Source organism: Periplaneta americana, chromosome 3, assembly GCF_040183065.1.
Source record: "Periplaneta americana isolate PAMFEO1 chromosome 3, P.americana_PAMFEO1_priV1, whole genome shotgun sequence".
NCBI lineage: Eukaryota > Metazoa > Arthropoda > Insecta > Blattodea > Blattidae > Periplaneta > Periplaneta americana.
Window position 1 is genome coordinate 80,637,961 of NC_091119.1, and position 22,849 is coordinate 80,660,809.

At 33.9% G+C, this 22,849-nt stretch overlaps 1 protein-coding gene across 2 annotated transcripts in view; it reads left to right on the plus strand.

Moving 5' to 3' along the window:
* The window catches only part of LOC138696212 (uncharacterized), a 49,310-nt gene extending 27,076 nt beyond the window's left edge, over nucleotides 1-22,234 (plus strand). For both annotated transcript variants that reach the window (XM_069820862.1, XM_069820861.1), the window contains exon 5: nucleotides 14,435-22,234. In XM_069820862.1, the coding sequence (XP_069676963.1) occupies nucleotides 14,435-14,531 (97 nt within the window). In that variant the 3' untranslated portion in view covers nucleotides 14,532-22,234. The remainder of the gene's footprint in view (nucleotides 1-14,434) is intronic.
* Nucleotides 22,235-22,849: the final 615 nt, after the last annotated feature.

Consider the following 22,849-nt stretch of genomic DNA (forward strand, 5'->3'; position numbering starts at 1 on the left):
AAAATAAACAGTGGAATATTATAATAATAAGAAGAAAAGTGCACAATGAAAAAGATATATTGTGTGTAGTACACATAGCCGAGACTGCCCGATTCAGTCACCACTGCAGAACTTTGTCAATGACACAGCTCTGCATTTGCATGTCAGTACATGATATCGATCGCACAATTCACTGCACACTTCACATACATAGCTGATGTCTGGTTTGTGGAATTTCTTGTTCTGGCATATCCTGTAGTGAAAACCGTGTACTGTTAGCCGGGTCATTATATGGCACAGATCTTATGCACCCTACATTCATTCTGCTGTGGACATGGCGTCTGTAGAATAGAAGTCACTACATATATGCCTCTTCTTTTCGTTCATCTCCATCAATGTAGTGTTGTAGTGGGCTATTGATGGCAGTAGCAGTTGATGTCTGAGGTCTTCTATATAGAACAGCTGTTTGGCAAGCTCGTATACCAGCCATGATGGTGTATATTTTGAGAGATACATGGCTTTTTGTTAGGACTGTTGATTTTATTCTCTCTAGCTCCATAAGGTCTTGTTTTTTCAAATGCTCCCAGATTATCTCTTGTGTCATAAGTGGGAATGATTTTCAGCCTGAGGAGGTCTAATGCTGTTCCCATAGAAATCTTGTGTAGTAAGTTGATGTTGTTCATTGCGATGATAGCTCTTGATGATCTTTCTTGACATGTTCTGTATATATGTTTCCTTGAGTCGGGAGAGTCATCCATAGGTATTTGAAGCTGTTAACTATTTTTAATGTGGTGCCATTGTATGTTATGCCAGTGTTGCTTGGTTATCTTCCATCCTTTCGAAACACCATCCTGTCATTCAGCTGTAGATCATTTTCTGTCAGACAGTCGACAGTGAAATGGAGTTGTTGTTGTGATCTTGAAGTACGCCATTTGTTTGAGCCAGCAGGTGGGATCTTTTTAGGTTGTCACCTATCTGCACTGACTTGTTAGTGAGTATATTTCAGGTAGAGTCGGGCAAACAGCCTCTTACTCCCGCTTGTTCTCGCAGGCGATACTAGCTGGCCGATAACGCCAGTTCCGAGAATTGTATTCTCGAGATTCCCACTCTCAGGCATGAGGAATACCGGGTCCTGGCCTGTTATTGCACGGCCGACTTATCGTTATGAAATGCGTACACTGACTGCCGGCTTAATTACCGCTCATCACAACAATTCGTGACTCTTATTGAAATGTTGATGCTTATAAAGTGTGTAGGCTACACAATAATACAACATATTATGATGATGACATTCTTGTAGAATTCACATTATTTTAATTAACTGTTGCCTTTCTCGGGAGACAAAATATTGCAGAATTTTCAGTATTTGCCTAAGCTCTTCAATAACAAGCTGTGATTGGATCTATAACGTGTTTTCTTGTTATCAGTATTTCGTTCGCATTGTTTTTATTCATTCAGTAGTGTTTTTGAATACCGCTATTGTAATGGATATACAAGAGTGTATATTTACAATAGTAAGTAAAAGCTAGTCCGCCTCCTTGGTCTGATAAAGATGGACCGGGTTCGATTCTTGGTTGTGAAGTCAGGTGTATTTAATTCGGACCCCTTCACGGGGACTGGTTGTCTGTCCATTGTCCAAGTCTCGCAGTGGCCCCCCGAATACTCTGACCCAGTAAAGGGGGAATTCCTGCAGTGTGTGCATGTGTTCAATATAGTTGTGGGTCTAGGTACAATAAGCCTCAGGCTACGGTTCCGAAATTAGTAAAAATAAAAGCTAATTAAACAGTAGGTACTGGACAACAAATTACACGAACGATTTTACAATAAGAGTACATATTATAAAACAAAATGATATAATTTGAGTTAGTATGATTGACACTAAAATAATTAATATGGCAATATAATATGTTAGGACGCATAATAGACTAATTAGGCATTCGAATTTCATCATTATGAAATAAAATGACATAAAAAATAAATTGAGGTAGTAGAACATTGGCAATAAAAAATTAATTATAGGACGCATAGTGGACAAGCAAAGTATTCCAATTTTTTCACATGAAATAAAACGTTACAAAATGAAATAAAGTGAGATAGTATAACTGGCAATTTAAAATCATTAATAATAGGAATTTAAATGTTAGAACTCATAAAAGACAAATTATGGTTTAAAATTATGTCATTACAAAATTAAATATTACAAAATTAAATAATTTTAGATAGTATAATGGCAATTTAAAATCATTAATAATAGGAATTTAAATGTTAGAACTCATAAAAGATAAATTATGGTTTAAAATTATGTCATTACAAAATTAAATAATTTTAGATAGTATAATGGCAATTTAAAATCATTAATAATAGGAATTTAAATGTTAGAACTCATAAAAGACAAATTATGGTTTAAAATTATGTCATTACAAAATTAAATATTACAAAATTAAATAATTTTAGATAGTATAATGGCAATTTAAAATCATTAATAATAGGAATTTAAATGTTAGAACTCATAAAAGATAAATTATGGTTTAAAATTATGTCATTACAAAATTAAATAATTTTAGATAGTATAATGGCAATTTAAAATCATTAATAATAGGAATATAAATGTTTGAACTCATAAAAGACAAATTATGGTTTAAAATTATGTAATTACAAAATTAAATATTACAAAATTAAATAATTTGAGATAGTATAATGGCAATTTAAAATCATTAATAATAGGAATATAAATGTTTGAACTCATAAAAGACAAATTATGGTTAAAAATTATGTCATTACAAAATTAAATAATTTAAGATAGTATAATGACAATTTAAAATCATTAATAATAGGAATTTAAAAGTTAGAACTCATAAAAGACAAATTATGGTTAAAAATTATGTCATTACAAAATTAAATATTACAAAATTAAATAATTTGAGATAGTATAATGGCAATTTAAAATCATTAATAATAGGAATATAAATGTTTGAACTCATAAAAGACATTATGGTTTAAAATTATGTCATTACAAAATTAAATAATTTGAGATACTATAATGGCAATTTAAAATCATTAATAATAGGAATTTAAATGTTAGAACTCATAAAAGACAAATTATGGTTTAAAATTATGTCATTACAAAATTAAATAATTTTAGATAGTATAATGGCAATTTAAAATCATTAATAATAGGAATATAAATGTTTGAACTCATAAAAGACAAATTATGGTTTAAAATTATGTCATTACCGGTACAAAATTAAATATTACAAAATTAAATATTACAAAATTAAATATTACAAAATTAAATAATTTTAGATAGTATAATGGCAATTTAAAATCATTAATAATAGGAATTTAAATGTTAGAACTCATAAAAGACAAATTATGGTTTAAAATTATGTCATTACAAAATTAAATATTATAAAATTAAATAATTTTAGATAGTATGATGGCAATTTAAAATCATTAATAATAGGAATTTAAATGTTAGAACTCATAAAAGACAAATTATGGTTTAAAATTATGTCATTACAAAATTAAATATTACAAAATCAAATAATTTTAGATAGTATAATGGCAATTTAAAATCATTAATAATAGGAATTTAAATGTTTGAACTCATAAAAGACAAATTATGGTTTAAAATTATGTCATTACAAAATTAAATATTACAAAATTAAATAATTTGAGATAGTATAATGGCAATTTATAATCATTAATAATAGGAATATAAATGTTTGAATTCATAGAAGACAAATTATGGTTTAAAATTATGTCATTACAAAATTAAATAATTTGAGATAGTATAATGGCAATTTAAAATCATTAATAATAGGAATATAAATGTTCGAACTCATAAAAGACAAATTATAGTTTCAAATTATGTCATTACAAAATTAAATACTACAAAATTAAATAATTTGAGATAGTATTTGAGATGGTAAATCAATAATAATATGAATATAAATGTTAGAACTCATAAAAGACAAATTATGGTTTCAAATTATGTCATTACAAAATTAAATACTACAAAATGAGATAATTTGAGATAGTAATTTTAAATATTTAAGATTTAAAAAAAGTGTACTGTTATAAATAAAGTAAAGCCAACCCCATGACATGCCAAATAGGTCTAGAGGATGGCGAGAGGTTAAGGCTTTCACCTTTACAGACACTCGGCATTTAATGGCAGTAGGGGGTGTCAGTCCTATGTGCTCGCCGCCTTTACCTCCCAATGAAATGTGTCTCTGGTAGGCCTACTCATTTTTGTTAGGGATTGAGTAGACCTCAGGGCCATAGTGCGGCTGGAAGGATTAGATCAGTGGAAAAATCCATGACCCCATCGGGAATCGAACCCGCGACCTTCCGGCTTGAGCATTACACCTTAACAGCGACGCTACCATGCGTTTCTTTACATACAGTAAATACTAGTCTTTAATTCACGAATTTATAGTATTACCGTGGATTAGTATTAATCTGTCAAAATGAAATATTATAACTAAAGAACAACTTCCTTAACTTCGTTAAAAATTCATACCTTAAAATTTATCCAACATGCTCTTGTTTTGTCATTTACAATCTTTCCCACTAATTTGTAGGTTCCATCCGCTAATTTACTCCTCACGGTTTCTTTTGTATTAGACTGCATTGTATTTAGCAATCATCACGTATAACATACTGGGTTAATGAGTGATCTCTACAGAGTCTACACTTCATAAATAGCTTGAGATATCGATGACATTTGCTCTTGAGCATATCATCCAATCTGCGAAAAAATGTGACGGCTGTTGTCTCTCATCCAAGTTGACCTATTTTAACCCAATTAACCATAACATAGATACCTGTCTCCATACGTCCTTATTCCCTGAAGGTTATACAGTTTGTGTTGAAATCGAAGTGAGATGTACTATGTTATACTTGAGCTTAATTTTGTGTTTGATTGATTGATTGATTGATTGATTGATTGATTTCACAAGGACTGGATCCGGGATGGATCCTTGCACTTAGGCCAGTTAGGCCCATTGTACTCCCTATATGCGATGATTGTCTAACAATAAGTCCGAAAGATGGCCCGGGTGGCATCCGTGTATCGACACTGACAAGCACGCCATCCTTCTTGTACCTTGCAGGCAAGGTCCCATAATCTACTAACAAGCCCAAACCCGGGGCCTGGAGCTTCAAGCTCTTACAACCTCAGTAAGCATCGGAAATCCGCACTACTCCTGGATATCATTCCAGCCTCTTTTTGACTATTAAAGATAAGTGAAATGAGAGAGGGTGGAGTGTATTGGTGGGATGAATGAGAGAAATGGGAGTAACCCGAGGAAAACCATTTGCAACGTCTATTTTATCCACCACAAATTCCATCCAGACATGACCGGAGTGTGAACCCGAACCGCCTAAATCAGTGGTACTCACTAGCAATTATTGAAGAGCCAATATTGAGAAATGGTTATTTTCCGAGAACCACAATGCATTTCATAGTATTGAAGCTTAACAAAATACGTGGATTTATTATTATTATTATTATTATTATTATTATTATTATTATTTTATTATTTTATTATGAGTTATTTAATAAGAATAATAATAATAATAATAATAATAATAATAATAATAGTATGTGATTGGTGTTTCTAAAACTTAAGGGCGAACTTTGCTACTCTTCTGCAAAATCACATCAATAGTACGAGAAGGTTGAATTGTTATTTAATCTGTAATCTGTTTTTAATTTACAAATTTTTAAAATAAAGTGTCACGTAGGTCTACAGCTGAAAGACACTCCTTTAACAATCTCCGCACCTGTAAATGGCTTAATTTCTGCTATGTGATACGATACTTTGGCTTTAGTTCATTTTTATGTACAGTGGAATACATTGATTTCTGTTCAGATATCAGAGACATTTTTAATATTTTCAGCCTTCTGTTCTTGGATGAGAATATTTTGGACACTTCTTATCAAATTTTGAATGCATGCTATTGTAATATATATTAAGATAAACACGTTTACAACCCATTATTATATCAAGACATAATAAGCACATGGGACATCATGACTCTATCCTTTTATAAAGAAAACAAATAGCTACGTGTAGTAGCTGAAAATCTTCATTGGCAGTAATGATGCAGGGTAACCAAAGTTTTCTCCAGTTGCACATTATTACAGAAATTAATATATATATATATATATATATATATATATATATATATATATAATAAAAATAATAGTAATAGGCCTATTAGTTCAGGGGCCGCAATAAATGTTTCTGAGAGCCGCAAGCGGGCCGCGGACCGCGTAATGAGTACCACTGGCCTAGATGGAAGGCCAGCCTCATGTTATACATACTATATTAAAATACCATTTCATACCATCCGTACAATAACGGGTTTTCATGCGTTGAAGGGTTCCGTACAAATTTTACGGAACAAACGTTTGAGTCATGAGTCCTGCGCCAACAGCTTCTTTGGTTAACTCGCCGTTATTCGAGAACCAGTAAAGATTTTGAGTAGCCATCACTTTTAAAAGTAATTTCCATCCTTTCTCAACATTTCTCTCGCTTTGACCCCCCCATCTAACGTGAAAAACAAAAAAGTTTTCTGCTTACCAGAGGTGAAGTTGCAAATGTCTATTCTGAACAGATCAATCTCCATCGAAGTTAATATTTTTTTTTCTCACTTTCCAAAAAAGATTTTCAGTTCGATTTTTTTTTCTATGCTTTCCTTAGACATTGAGCTATCAATCCAAAAAATTACAGCGCGATTAAGTATTATAGGAGCTACGACATGATATATATTTAAAGGACCGGGAAATGTATAAGCCAATGCTTCCTATAGGACTGCATGGGCCGAGATATTGCTTGCTTATCATTACTACAGTCCCCCTAGACGTTGAGACTGTCGGGAGTGATCTAGTATCGGTAATCTCGGGACCAAGAGACTGTCGTGTTCTCTATCAATGAGTCATTTGGCTACGTTCGGTACGCGCGCACTGAGCGAGACTCTGGAGATTACGCAACCGAGAACGGGCGATAATATGAGGTAGTCTGCCCGACTCTAATTTCAGGTGATACTTGTTAGGAAGTGTCTTTCTCCCAATAGGTTTTCCACTTTGTTGGCTAGTTTCTCTCTGTTTATGAAGTCGAAGGCCTTCGAGTGGTCAATGAATAACATGTAAAGCTTGTCTTTCTGTTTCTCTAATGCCCTCGCTATGTCCTGTTTGTAGGCACTGAACTACTGTGGACTGTCCTCTTCGAAAACCAAATTGTTCCTCTGGGATGTGGTTGTCTACCAGGTTGGTTAACCTGTTGGTCAGCAGCTTAGTCAGAATTTTCAGTGGTGCGCATTCTAGACCGATTCCTCTATAGGAATGAGGATCTCCGGTGTCTCCCTTGCCTTTGTAAAGGATCTTTATAACAAAGTTTGTCCAGTTGCCTGGGATCTCTGCCATGTGGATGCATTGTTTAGGAGTTCTGTCCACATATCTTTCAGTACTGTGACACTTGCCTTGAGGTGTTCGTTGCACATCCTGTCTGGTCCATGAGCTTTCCGGTCTTTTGTTTGTGCGATCATTACCATGATCTGTAGTATGTTGAATGAGTTCCCTGCTTCTTTAACCATCCTGGACTCCTCCATAATGAAGTAGTGTTTTTTTTTTTTTTTTTTTTTTCCTTTATTAATTGTTTGTGGTCACGTATCTTCTGTGCATATTCTTGAAGATCTTTCAGTGATGTTGTTTTAATTGAATTGTGTAGGGTCTCCACTACTGTTCTTCTTACATTAAAGCATGCTGCATTGAACCATGACCTCACCTTTCTCTCTTTGGTGGGCATAGTCTCGATTAAACTTTATATTGTCTCTTGAATTTCTTTGCTGATTTGTTTATGTTCTCTTCCTGAATTCCCTTTATGAGGTTGGGAACTACTTCGACCAATTTTGTTACATAGTCGGTGATTATTCTCTGCAATATGTAGGTGTTAGAGGGATGTCAATAATTTCATCTACAAATGGAATTAATCTCTCAAAAGAATATTGGACAAAATTTTGTACGTCAACAAAATTATATTCCTTGAAAATTACTACAGTTAGTCTTTTCCCCCTTCTTAAAGAACGTACAATTATGGACTCCTTCCATTATTCTGGTACAATTTCCTTTTTCCAAAATATAAAGTACAAGCTTATAAATTTGGCTAGGTACCGGTAATGCACTTCCACCCTCTTGTATTAATTCTGCTGGAATTTGATCAGTGCCTAGAGACTTTTACTTTTCAGCTTTTCTACCGCAATTTCGACTTCAGAAAGTGTGAAGTTGGGTATAAATGGCTCAGCAGTTTGTGTTTGAATTTCTTTCCGATCATTTCTATTTGGCTTATGTTATGTACATTTAGTAGTTGTCCAAAATAGTTTCTCCATCTGTTCAGAATGGAATGAGAGTCTCAAGCAAGTCACAATTTTCATCCTTATTCACGTTTACCCTTGCCTGATATCCGTTCGTAAATTCCTTTTTTTTACTCTAAATATTTGTTTCTACCTCATTCAGTTTTTCCTTCAAGTAATCTCTCTTTTTATTCCTAAGTGTACAACTTGCTTCCTGTCTTTCATTGAAATAATTATCTCTCTTCACCTGGACTGGATCCTGTAAGAATTTCAATTTTGCCTGGTTTCTTCTTTCTGCTAACACGCAACAATTTTCATCAAACCACGATTTCTTTTTCTTAGTTTCATAATAACCTATGCTCTGTTCAGCTGCAATTTTCATATCTCTGATATTTTCCCCACACTCTATTAACATCTAACTCTTTCTCAACTTCGTTGGAACTTGCTAAAGCATCAAACCTATTTGAAATTTCGACCTGATGATGTTGCTTAGTTTCCTCGTCTTTTAATTTCGGAATATTGAATCTCCTAGTATTAACTTGTTGCTCTACTCGCTTGGCTACTGATAGTCTTTCTCTTAATCCTCCAATTACCAAATAATGGTCAGAATTATAGTCTGCCCCCCTGAAGGTTCGAATCTCTAGTATGTCTTCGTTTATCTATCAAGATGTGATCAATTTGGTTATGTGTCAATCCATTTGGAGAAGTCCAAGTATATTTATGTACTGGGTAGGCCAAGATGAACCGAACCCAATATGGAAGAAGATGTTCAATATAGCAGCACGCAATAATAATAATAATGCACATTGACCTTGATATTGAAAGGGAAAGTGCGGGGAGGGGGTAAAGCTCGCTTGTGAAGGAAACACGTGCAGCAATTGAGTTAAAGCTAATCATCAGCATAGACACGAAAATGCAGTTTACGAAGGAAGCTAGGATATTCATCATAAAGAAATATTACTCACAAGGCAGATCAGTGAAAGCAGTACAAGAAAAATTCCATGCCAAATTCAACAGGAATCCACCCGCCAAGTCATCCATACACAAACTCATAAAGAAGTTTGAGGGAACAGGATCCATGCTTGATAAGAAGCATCAATATCTGCGGATGTTGCAGAGCTCCACTAAGTGCACGAGGCATCTGTCACAATAGATGGGAGTGCCGCGAACAACATGCCAGCATATCCTGAAGAACCTTAACCTGAAGCTATACAAGATCATGGCTTTGCAAGAGTTAAAGCCTGCAGACCATGCTAGACGTGTATAGTACTGCACATGGTTACTGCAGGAAATCAAAAGAGGTTGTCTCGGTCCAAACATCTACTTCATGATGGACGAGGCATGGTTTCATCTCAGTGGCTACATTAATTCGCAAAATACGAGGTATTGGTCTGTTGAAAACCCACAACAAGTATTCCAGGTACTACTGCATGATGCAAAGATTTGAATGTGGTATGCTCTGTCAGCAACGAGAATCATTGGACCAGTTTTCATTGAAGACATAGTGAACTCAGAGTGTCACATTGCCAGTATTTTTGAGCCCTTCAGACATAAACTGTTGCCAGACAAACAATGTTTTGCATATTGCCAACAGGATGGCACAACAACACACACAGCACACACCTCTTTGGAAGCAGTGCATTCTGTTTTCACATCTGATATAACAGTCTCGAAAGATCTATGGCCTCCACGGTCTCCTGATCTATCCAGTTGCGATTTTTATTTGTGGGGCAAACTGAAGGGCAAGGTGTACCACAAGAATCCACAAACTATTCACACATTGAAAGAGAACATATGCAACGCCATCACCGACATCCAACAGAATGAGTTACAGCAAGTCACATGAGTGTGATCCATCAGGCCACCCTATGCTTGGCCATGATGGTCAACATTTCCAGCAGTACCTGTAGAGATGGAGAAATGCATGTGAGTGTCTGTCTTTGATCTACTGGTATACAAAATATAAATGAAACAGCCTTGCAGTTCTTATGTTCATTACTTGGTTTGAGTTCGGTTTATCTTTATCCAACCGGTATATCCTTATGGGGGAATGTTGTGCTTCTGACAATTAAATTTTTTGATGTGGCAAAGTTGTCTAACCTAACTCCATTATCATTACTAGTTACATGTAGACGCTCTTTTTCAATAGTTGGTTTGATAATATCCTCCCATCCTACTTTAGCATTGAAACCCCCCAATAAAATTTTCATGTGATATGTAGATAACTGATCAAAAGTATGTTCCAGTTCCTCATAGAAGCTATCCTTTATATGGTCGTTTATTAAAGCATACATTATTAAATATACTGTAAGAAATTTTTACACATTTTCTTCAAAGTGATATATATTCTTTTGCAACTACACACTTTTGCCAATATCTGTAAATTTGTTGAAAACATTCTTGGAACCCATTCTTTGCAACCTCCTTGAGATGCTTTGTCGCATTGTGATTTCTTCAGAATATGTGAACTTGCGTTCCTTTCATTGCCATTTTCGTCTGCAGAAACAAGGTAAAAATCAGCAGGTGCGAAGTTGAAAGAATATGGGGAATGTTTCAGATCTGTCACATTGTGTCAGGTGAGTGTTGCTGCTTGATCAGTAAGGATCGATGTGCAGGCACATTGTTGTACAAGAGAACCCAAATAATTTGATGCCCATTTTTCCGGACACTTAATTTTGATTGCATTCTGTTTTTTTTTTTTTTTTTTTTTGGTAGGTTATTTTACGACGCTTTATCAACAGCTTAGGTTATTTAGCATCTGAATGAGATGAAGGTGATAATGCCGGTGAAATGAATCCGGGGTCCAGCACCGAAAGTTACCCAGCATTTGCTCTTATTGGGTTGAGGGAAAACCCCGGAAAAAACCTCAACCAGGTAACTTGTCCTGACCAGGAATCGAACCTGGGCCACCTGGTTTCGCGGCCAGACATGTTAACCGTTACTCCACAGGTGTGGACTGCATTCTGTTGATAATAAAAGAATTCAACATACTGATCCTTATTAATAAGTATTTAATGAATTTCAATCTTAAGGCATATAAACTTGCAAATGTTTATTTGCTATTTAATAACAATATATGAACGTTTTCGCCGTTTAGGGCATCTTCAGATATAACAAAACATGTTATCTGGATACATGAATTAGGTCATCACCAGAACACATTAAGTATCCTAAAAACATACAATGACAATAAATTCATAAATGCAGCAGATGAATTCTTCATTGCCTACTACCATAATAAAGATCAAAATATAATCAACGAAAATTTATTAAACTTTAAAAATCCACTGTATGCAATTTAAAACAGACCTATTCACATTGATCTTGATACGCCATTCAAATAGTTCCTTTCATATTCTTGCGCCGCTACATGCCTCAATACAGACGATTATCTAGGCCTCAGTTCTCTTAAAACCTCCAACACACCAACACCAGTACATACAAATGTAAGTATTCGAATGCTGTCAAAATTCATTAAAACAATTATATCCCCATATCAAAATTGAAAGTAAATTAATAGTTAATATTCTTTCAGTTATAGAGCTTCTTCATTTATATACTTCAATAAACCTGAGAACACGTAATAGGATGTCATCACATCAGAGTAGCCATTTCAAAGTCAGTGACCTCTAAGTAAGTAATCTTATAATAATTATTACTGCTGCCGTAAAATCATTTACATATATTTGGTATTATAGCTCATCTAATTATTACTAATTATTACGAATTGTAATATTGATCTTTCTATTAATTTTCAATGAATGATTAAAAGTCATACCTAACTCATGATTTATCTATTACGAAATTTATCGTACATTCCACTACATTCACAATCAACGAGCATTTATTCAATATCTCAACTAATTACACCCAACAGTAATTCTTTAACACAAACAACATTTTTAACAAGTAATCTTATAATAATAATTATCTGCGTCTCTATATAATAACTTGTCTATATTTACATTTATTATTATCTCTTAATCTCTATTTTCAGGTGAAACAATTACAAAACATACAACATCAACTACGAAAACTATCTTGAACTTACGACAATTCTCAGCCATGATTACTCTAAATATTTTATTATCTTCATTATAAAATTTAAATTTTAACATTGACTAATTTAATCACTGTATATCAATTGTAAAGTAGTCATCAACGTCAAACAACATTCATTCAAATGCCAACGGCCTCTCTAAGTGAAATAATTACAAAACACACGAACATTAACTACGCATACTATCTTGTAACTTACGACAACTTTCAGCCATGATTACTTTAAATATTTTACTATCATCATTGTAAATTTTTAAAAATAACATCATTGACAAATTTTAAACATTGTATATTAATTGTAACATGAGTTATATGTATAAAATAAAACATTCGTCCAGTCTAAGTTCAAATTCAAAGATTATCTCAATATTCATCCTGTATCATGTTATATCTACATAAAGCTCATGAATTTCATGTATCACATATATTGTTCTCTATTTTCCTTGTTATTTGCATAATATACTATTATAGGCCCAGATAACATGTTTTGTTATATCTGAAGATGCCCTAAACGGCGAAAACGTTCATATATTGTTATTAAATAGCAAATAAACATTTGCAAGTTTATATGCCTTAAGATTGAAATTCATTAAATACTTATTAATAATTTACCAGGCATATTGATATATTAAAATGAATTGTAAAATACTGTTCCTTGTTTGCTGTTTGACTTCAGAGATGAATTTAAGATGAATGTTACTTGCGAATCAAAAAATATTTCCAACATGACTTTTCCTTTGCTCTTGTCCAAACGAAATTTCTGTTTCCAGCAAAAGGTTTTTTAATTCCATTCTGAAGACTGGCGTTTTGTCTGTGGCCATACAAAAAACATCACATCTCATGCCTGAGACAGTTCTGTTAAAAAATTGTCATCTCCATCAGCCATAGCAATAAGGTTCCTACTAAATTAGACAGCATTTCAGAAGGCGGTCAGCTGCTATATGCGCCGTAGCATTTCTGGTATGTGATGTCACAAGCTTGTACAGTAGAACCAATCGGAATCAGTCTATAATAAGTACTTCCAGAGTTTGTTTGTTCACGTGTGAGCGTTTCAATACATTGAATAAGTAAAACTAATATTTACTGTGTGTGTAAGATAAATAAATGGAAGAAGAGACTGTAAAAAGACAAGTATTGCACAGGCAGGCGCGGAAAATAGTGTTTAAGGTGTATAATCATTTTAAAAACATTGACGAGCAGAATGCTGTCGGCCATCTTGATGCTGGCTGCAATGTTGCCAACATGCAAGAAATGACTGCAGAAGCATGTGTTGTGGGATTGAGAACCGTGCAAAGAATATTGTTAGTGAAGGAAAGAGGGTTTGTTTGGTGTCATGTTTACAGTAATCAATGGTTAAGGCTGGCCTTCTATGCCCAAGGTTGCGGGTTCGATCCCGGGCCAAGTTGATGGCATTTAAGTGTGCTTAAATGCAACAGGCTCATGTCAGTAGATATACTGGCATGTAAAAGAACTCCTGCGGGACAAAATTCCGGCCAATCTGGCGACGCTGATATAACCTCGGTAGTTGCGAGCGTCGTTAAATAAAACAACATTCAACGGTTAAGGTCATTATTGTCTTTTGATAATTTAAATTCTCTCCTGCACTATTTGTATTGCACATGCGAGTGAAGTACGATGTGGCAATGTTGTACGCTGCCTTGCTCTCTCTATCTGTCTCTCTCTCGATGCAAACACTAGCAGACTACTGCCTTCCGAATTGCCATCAACTCTAGTGTCATTCGAATTTTTTTTTTTTGTTCCGGAGTTAATATTTTTGTATCCATGTATTGACAAATGCTATGCATGTGCAGATCTTTGTGGAGAATACTGTGACTGAGAGGGACTGCAGTAGTCTAACAGTCGCATTGTGTTACCAACATAAAAAGCTGTAATTTCCTTTTCACGACCACTATTGTAAACAGTAGACTCCAATTCCAGAAACTTTTTGAAGCCACCTCGTAGCTACCAATATAATAAAAACCTATTGTTATCAGGAGGTATTGGGTAAATAATGTTTTCACTGTATTTGTTTCAGGTTAGATGAAAATACATCCAGCAAAGTTATGTTTGTGAACAATGAAGAGGAGCTTTGCAAGTATTTAATACCAGACGTTTTACCAGATGACATTTAGATTTGGTTGTATTATTTGAAATGATTCCTCAACTTTCTGTGTTGAGTGACTTACTGTGGTGCCAGAACATGACAAGATTTAGTTTCCTTTAATAATCAGATTTATGAATTTAATTTCGCAAATGATGGTGAGAAAGTTCATGTTTGGATAATGTTGTACATGTTTGGGTGAGTCATACACCTGCTGTACATATCCGAGTAGATGGTGTACTTTCTTATACCTAATTATCACAGTCCATTTATAGAACTTGTATGAAATATATTGAACGCTATATATATATATATATATATATATATATATATATATTGTATATAAAGAATGTGTTGTATAATTTATTTGCTTAACTTTTTATAGGGGCTATATGTTCATTAGAAAAAAAAGGTTTTTTTGCTTTCTCATTATACAATGTGTAAAGGGACAGTACTATGTTACTTTAAAACATCGATGTCTAAATTTTCATAAATACCTGTACACTTTTGCAGGATCCCTGATATTCAAAAGTGATTTTTGACATCCCATCTGTCAGTATTTCTCCTGAATTATGAGATGTCAATTTAACCCCTTTACTCCCACTGTTCCCAAATGGGAACATGCATTATTTACGGCGTAAATGATTTGAGAGGACCAATAATCATCTTATTTTGTTTCTTATGTGTCAATAAGTAGGAATATATAAGAAACATCAACATTTTTAATAAAAAATAATTTGGACAATTCTGAAATATTTATATTCCAATCATTGAAAGTGTCTTGGGATCAAATGGGTTAACAGAGAAAGATGCATTTTAAATACTACACAATTATTTTAGTAAAAAGAATTCGTTGTGAAAAATAACATAATATAGTGATTACTGGAATTCAGCTCTAAGCATTTTCGTAACTTTTTTTTTTGTATATAAGGTGAAGTGATAAGTGAAATAGTATTGACAATATTCTGAAAGGTTTTTATCTGAGAAATTATTATTTACATAATTACGTTTCTTCTTCAGAAAAAGAAGATTTATTAAATATATATATATATATATATGACTTTTCAAAATTAACATATTCTTAATATTTATGAAACTAGAGGAAATAAATCTGTTTCTTTACTGGAATCTCCAGAATATATTGTCTAAAATTGAAAGCTTCATCTCATCTGCCAAATTTGTAAAATTGAGGTACTGGCACCGGTAATCATTACCAATATGAAAATAGAGCAAAGTAAGATAACTTAATTTTTTTTTTTAACTACTTGTGTCAGTGACTAAATGTATTCCTTCACAGTATCTGTATGTACTTGCCACAAATAATTTAAAAACCAGAAGGACTGATAGGTGTTGGTTTTTTCGGATTATTGAAGATGATTTGTACTAACTTCTCTGTGCTGGATCATTATCCATAATTTGCATTATTCAGGAAGTAGAATAGGATATGAATGTCCTTTCACTATATACTTGACATTGGGTATTTGCTACATAGATAATATGGAAAACTCACATGGTAATACATTAAATATTTTTATCGAATTGAGTACTAAACATTATAAATAGGAAAATGATACTTAAAATAATTGAATCGGTCAGATCTTAAGGCATTGTATAAAAATATACCATTTTTAGATGTTTACATAATCAGAGATTTGAATGTGAGCTGCATTGAACTCTGAAGAAAAGAATTTTAACACATTTCTCCTTATGTTTGGAATCGTCATATCAGTGTGTATGGAGGACGAAAGCATATGAAGAGTTCGCAGGAAGAATGATGAATGTCACATTTCTGTTAAGGATTACATAATGATCTAATTGAGTCTATAACTGCAAGATGTAGTGCTATTTCTATAGAAAATAAAGGAAAGGATTACTGTATTCGTGGTGATAATTCTCCTTTTCACCATTTTTCATAAGAACAACATTAAATTTCGCAGTGATCCATTGAATTAGATAATGACATCAACCGTAAGAAAACTGTGACATTCATCGTTTTTCCCGTTAACTCTTCATATGTTGCTGACTAGTCTTTCAGTGCCATATTTCGTTATTTGTAGTGTGACAGCATTGACTGTCTCCCATGCTCCTGAGGATTGTGCAAGAGTTTTTATATTCTTACATGCATTCAGTATACCTTCAAAGTGATGATGTGGGTGGAATGGCCTTTGATTTTATGCAAAAATCATCCTTTACCGAGCATTCTACTTCAAGAAACATTCTACGTACAACTATGGGTAAACATTTTAATATTCACAGTCTAAATTTAAACTGGGAGAGCTTTATTGTGCATCTGTGTCATGAAGATAACGACAAAAAATGAGCAATGAAGTGTATTCCTTCTTATGTCGTTATATGACATTATTCTAGGTAGTATCAAGAATTTTAAGTACAGTATTTTCAAATGGCGACCTTCACAGAACAAAAACAATGCTATGGTAAGGCTATGCATGGGATTAACAGTCACAGGAAGATTTCGTAAAATAACATAGATTTCCTGAATGCAGACATTGTCACATAACAGAAATTTCTCCATTAAGAAAAAAAAACAAGGTTACTGAATGCACATGTTTATTTTGTTGAAAATATAAAAAATAAAATTGAAGTTCATGTTGGGAACCATAGTGAAATATTGAATTTTGATGTGTTTTGGTCTACTATTAAAAAAACTGTAATTTCCAATGAAACTAAACTAATGAAAGAAAACAAGGAGACTATTCTCTCTTGTACTTTTGAAACAATTAAAATATTACATTGAAAAGGTAGATTCTTCATTATAGCACACATTCCTTCTGGGGAAACATCAGTTAAAAATTGCGTACAATGCTTCAAGAAAAAGGATGTAATAGAAAAGTACCAATTGACTTCAGAAAGACGGAGCACTTTAAATAAACTAAGTACCTGTATAATCTGGTAATTTGTGCTTAAATACTGACTAAAATAAATGGCTGCCTTCTGAAACTATTTGATATTTTCAAAGCATTATATTAGTGCTAAATTTAAAGTTTCTTAATCACTCAAAATAAATTTCGGACCTCAAAGGAATTATGTAATTTTTGTAGAATATTTATTTATAACTAAATTGAAAGTTCTAAATATTCCTCCATTATTGAAAATGTCATATTTATTATGTTGGTAGTCACTAATACTGAATGCATGTGTTGTGCTCATACAAAACGTTATTGAAGGTACAATATTTTTTCCTCTCTTCTGAAAATCTGCAAAAACTGACATAACTACTTAAATTGTACAATTTATAAATGAAATCAGATATCTTTCTTCTTGAGTCTGTGACAAATGTCTTCGTGCAACGAAGAAAATGAAAGTTTATCCTTTTATTCAGATGCTCAGTAAATAATGCCATTCTTGTATTTATTTTGAATAATAGTTCAAGAACATGAACTGTAAACAAGAATATCATTGGTAAACTCGTAAAGAAATGAATCTGTAAACCTTATAAAACGTATAATGAGAAAGTATGTATCATATTCATGGGAACTTTTAATTTTGAGGTGACCATTTGTGTAAATACAAATATGCATTTCAGAGTAACTTACATAATAGTTGGGATTAAATCCCTATATCTTCCAAATGTCAATTTTTCACTCTTTCATGAAGGTTGACTCTTATCCTTAGGTTAAGGTCGTATATTAAATCATGTCAATAGATTGGAGAACACAAGTCTCAGAAAGGGTATGGAGATTCTTTCAGGAGGATTCAAAGACATAGGAAATGCTTCAGTTTAATATATGTTTAATTTTTAAGTTAATGTATTTCTGTATGATTGTATTTAATCTTTGGTCATAAAAACCTTGGTGTTAACAAGTAGGATATTATATTAATTACTTAAAGACAACATGCCTTTACCATCTTCAGCAGATTTATGGTAAATTATGTTCCTGATATATTTTGTAATAGCAAATCGAGTCATTTTCAGGACGAATTTACTGCTTCTAAGCAAATAGCTTCAGATTTCACACACTTTAAATTGCTTTTTATTAACTTATTGTTACTGCAAGGAAAGAATCGACTTCTGACATCTCTAGTGAAGCACATGGAAGGTACAGGGCCAGAGTGCAATATTACAGGTAGCAGTATTTCCCCTTTTCTAACCCACGAGGGAAACAGCAGCTAGGCAAAGATTTTGTATTCATTACTGATGAGTGAGGAAAGAAATGTTTACAGTGCAATGATAACTGAGCTAAAGATGTATGTGGGAATATGGTTTTTACTGGGCTTGTGATGCTGGAAGAGTGAGTGATGAATCTAGTTGCTATTGGCTGTTGATGCAGGTAGCAGGTAGATGTTTAAAAACATGTTACCAAGCTGTCAGAAGTTAGTTCTTTCATTGCAGTATCAGTAGTAAGCTTGATTTATCAACTCTGTTAATATTGAATGTAGCACTTGAGGTGAAACACGTGGTTTGAAATTAAGTAGACTGAATGAAGCATATAAGCAGTTCATTTCACAATGCAGTCTTTCCTTACAGTGAACGTCACTTTTCACATGGACTAGCCCAATAACCAAATACAAGTGTGTCTGGTGATACTTTTTACAATACTATGATTATTTCCTTGATTAGTATAGGGGGTATCCAGTGCCATGCCCATGTGATCTAAGACAGTCATTCTCAATGGGGGGATCGAAGAGCAGTTAATGACAGACTGCATACAAAATAATAATGCTCTAGATTTGGCAGTAAAGCCAATGCCTTCGTGCTTCCCAGTATTTTGATACAAGATCATGGTGTGTTTGAAGAGCTTGGCAGATCTCTATGTGCCACAAATCCATCTTTACATCTTGATAACATAGGAAGCAGTTTGATATGGTTGTTATACCAATTCTACACAGATCTTTACTTAAATAAGCATGCTCAGTCTAAACATAGCTATTACTTATTTTCATAGCCCTCAGGTGTGGGTTTGATCCTGCTTGGGCTGATTACATTTTTGGGTTTTTTCCGAGGTTTTCCCCAACTGTAAGGTGAATGCCAGGTAATCTATGGCGAATCCTAGGCCTCACCTCGCCAAATACCATCTTGCAATCACCAGTCTCATCGATGCTAAATAACCACATAGTTGATACAGCATCGTTAAATAACCAACTAAAAAAAACTGATTTTCGTGGTGTTTCAGGTATCAGTTTACGATCTTCAAGAAGTTTCTTCCCATTTGAATTATCTTTTTCATTGGTAAATTTGAAATTGTTTAGCCTTTTGAGTATGTAATTTTTTTTACCTGGACAAGTTACCAGCCAACCTCCATACTTGAAGAAACAGGATTTTCTGTCAGGGTTTTTCTTCCCTTAGTTGAAAGTACTGGTTTTAGGGCGCTGGAAACTTGCTCTCACTCTCTCCCGTTTGTCTTCGTCCAGAGAGCATGACATGGACGTAGGATTTGTCAGCAGAGCTGTATATTGTTCTTACAGTGCACTTTGCTCAGGATTTAAGACCTCCACATATCAGATACAGGTCTAAACAGTCTAAACCTTGTCTGGCAGAACAAGAAGAAGACATTTAAAATTATAGTTGCAAGATATTTTCTTTTTTATAATTCTGTTCACAGATTCTTAAGAGAGATTTTGGATTTTATGCTGTAAAATTTTTTATCTCTTTTTGCTAACAATTCAGCCTTCTCATTTCCATTTATGCCACAGTGTGCTGGAATCTATTGAAAAACTAGCTTTTCACATAAACTTTGGATTTGTTTTATCACAATCTGGATTTCTTTAATTTTCTCCATTTTTGCATACAAAACTGATGCTATTGCTTGAATTGCAGCCTTAGAAGCTGATAATATAAGAATATAATTTTGCAATGTTTTAACTACATAAACAAATGTTGTAGAGATGTATGTATTGCTTCAGTTTCACTGTCAAGGTTAGTAATGTTTTCACCCACTTTCTTATAAAGGAAAATAGATGCAGGTTCCACTGCACCAGGAGCTGGTGCAGGTGGAACCTCATCTGAGAGAGAACTCCTTCAGTCTCTCTCTCTCTCTCTTTTTTTTTTGTGTGTGTGCACGCTTGGAATCAATTAGAATAGTTGTTACACTCTGTAGTCAGATACCTAATCTCTTTCTCAATCCATAGACACATACATACATATAACCAATCTCTCTCTCTCTCAGCATTCAATCTGTTGTGCTCCATAAACACATACCCGAGCTCTCTCTCAATATGCATTCTGTACATACATACACTTACCCAATCTCTCTGTGTTCGATCTGTCATGCTCCATAAACATTATGCATACACATGCTCGAGCTCTCTCTCAGTATTCGATCTGTCATGTTCTGTAGATACATATATACACCCTAGCTCTCAATGTTCGTTCTGTTGCATTCTGTAGACATATACACAGTGCTGTCATGGAGGCCATATGGGGCCATACGTTGTATGGGAACCCACAATTTTTTTTAAATTAATCATATGGGGAAAAGAAAATTGTGTCTGTATGGAGCCATACGGCATATGAGTGTCTAAGTTTTGTACACGGAGATCTGTACAGTTCTTAGATCATCTCTTGCTATTCCTAATGCATTTTGTTTGATGTTCATAAACAAAAATTGTCCATCTCTGCAGCACTGGAATCCAGAATTATATAAAATAATGGTTGAAAAACCAAGAAGTGCTGCAAATACATGCTCCAAGATTCATCGGGACAAATGTGCATCTACGGTGTATTCTTTAAATCAAACTTGTTATAGGCCTACAATTAAAATGTGAAGCAAAATAATTTCTTTACTTCTTCTTTAATATTACAGGATTCATTAAATGACAATCGGAGAGCTAGAAAGAAGAGAGTAAAATATATTTCAAGGGAGAAAACAAGGGGTGGGCATATGGCCAAGAAAATAATTACCTTGACAGCACTGCATATACATACACTTACCCAGTCTCTCTCAGCATTCGTTCTGTTGTGCTCCATAAACACACACACACACACACACACATGCCCAAGCTCTCTCTCTCTCTCAATATTCAATCTGTCATGTTCTGTAGACAAATACATACACATACCCGAGCTGTCATGCGACAGCAAATTGATCTGTAAACATACATACATACGTCTATGCACTCTCTGTGTTCGATCTGTCATGTTTTGTAGATACATATACACATCCAAGGAGCTCTCTCTCAATGTTCGATAGACATAGTCATAGACGTGCCTGAGCTGTCTCTCAATGCTTGATCTGTCACGTTCTGTAGACACATGTATACATATGCTCGAACACTCTCTCAATGTTAGATCTGTCACGCTCTGTAGACACATACATACACACTACTGATCTCTGTCTCTGAATGTTTGTCATCTAACTTCAAGCTAAATGATTCAGAATGGATTTTGCATTCTACAGCTTAGGCCAGAGAGTAGCACTAAAGTAATGAGAGGAAAAGGGGGAACATCATTATCAGAAAGGTTGAGAAGCACTCGTCTAAAACATAATATTTTTGACTAATGATATATAGGGACTGTTTTTTGGCGAAATAAAATGGACGATTTGAGTGTAAATTATATGTATTGTCCTTTTCTTTTTGCTTACACATATTACATAATATCAGTATCATCAAAATATAAACTAAGCACAGTAAGCATTCTTCAATCTTTGCTGCAATTGATTACAGAATTCGATCTTTTATCAATAGCCATAGAGATAAAAGTTAGCCCACAATATATATAGACCTAGAGAAAATACATAAATATTGGTGTTACCAAGTCACAAACATGTTTTTTTTTTAACAATATTGAGAGACGCCTGCTGATCCAGAGCTGCACTCGGGTGTAGGTTCGATTCCCGCTTGGGCTGATTACCTGGTTGAGTTTTTTCCGAAGTTTTCCCCAACTGTAAGGCGAATGTCAGGTAATCTGTGACAAATCCTCGGCGTCATCTCGCTATCATCAATCTCATCTACATTAAATAACCCAATAGTTACTACAGCATCGTTAAATAACCAACTAAAAAGACAATATTGAATAAAATGTTGGTGGATATTTCGTACTTTTTACGATATATTTTGTGGTTACTAAAATATTTCGTACAATAATCCAAATTTCGCGAGGTTTTTTTTATTTAAATATTTTATTTTAGGTCTAGAAGGGTAAATGTAACAAAGATAGTAATTTTAAAAAATTTCGCGTATTGATATTACCAAAAAAATACAGTCCCTAGACGGAACTGAAATTTCGGCCAATTTATGGGACCAGTGCCCACCCAGCACCCTGAGCAATTCTGTGAGGTACATTTAGGTATAATTTGGTTTCGTATAGTAGCTATGACTGCTGAGAGGATCTTCGTGTTGATCTACATTACTCCTGTATTGGGTGAATGATCATTCACCTCTGCTGAGTCA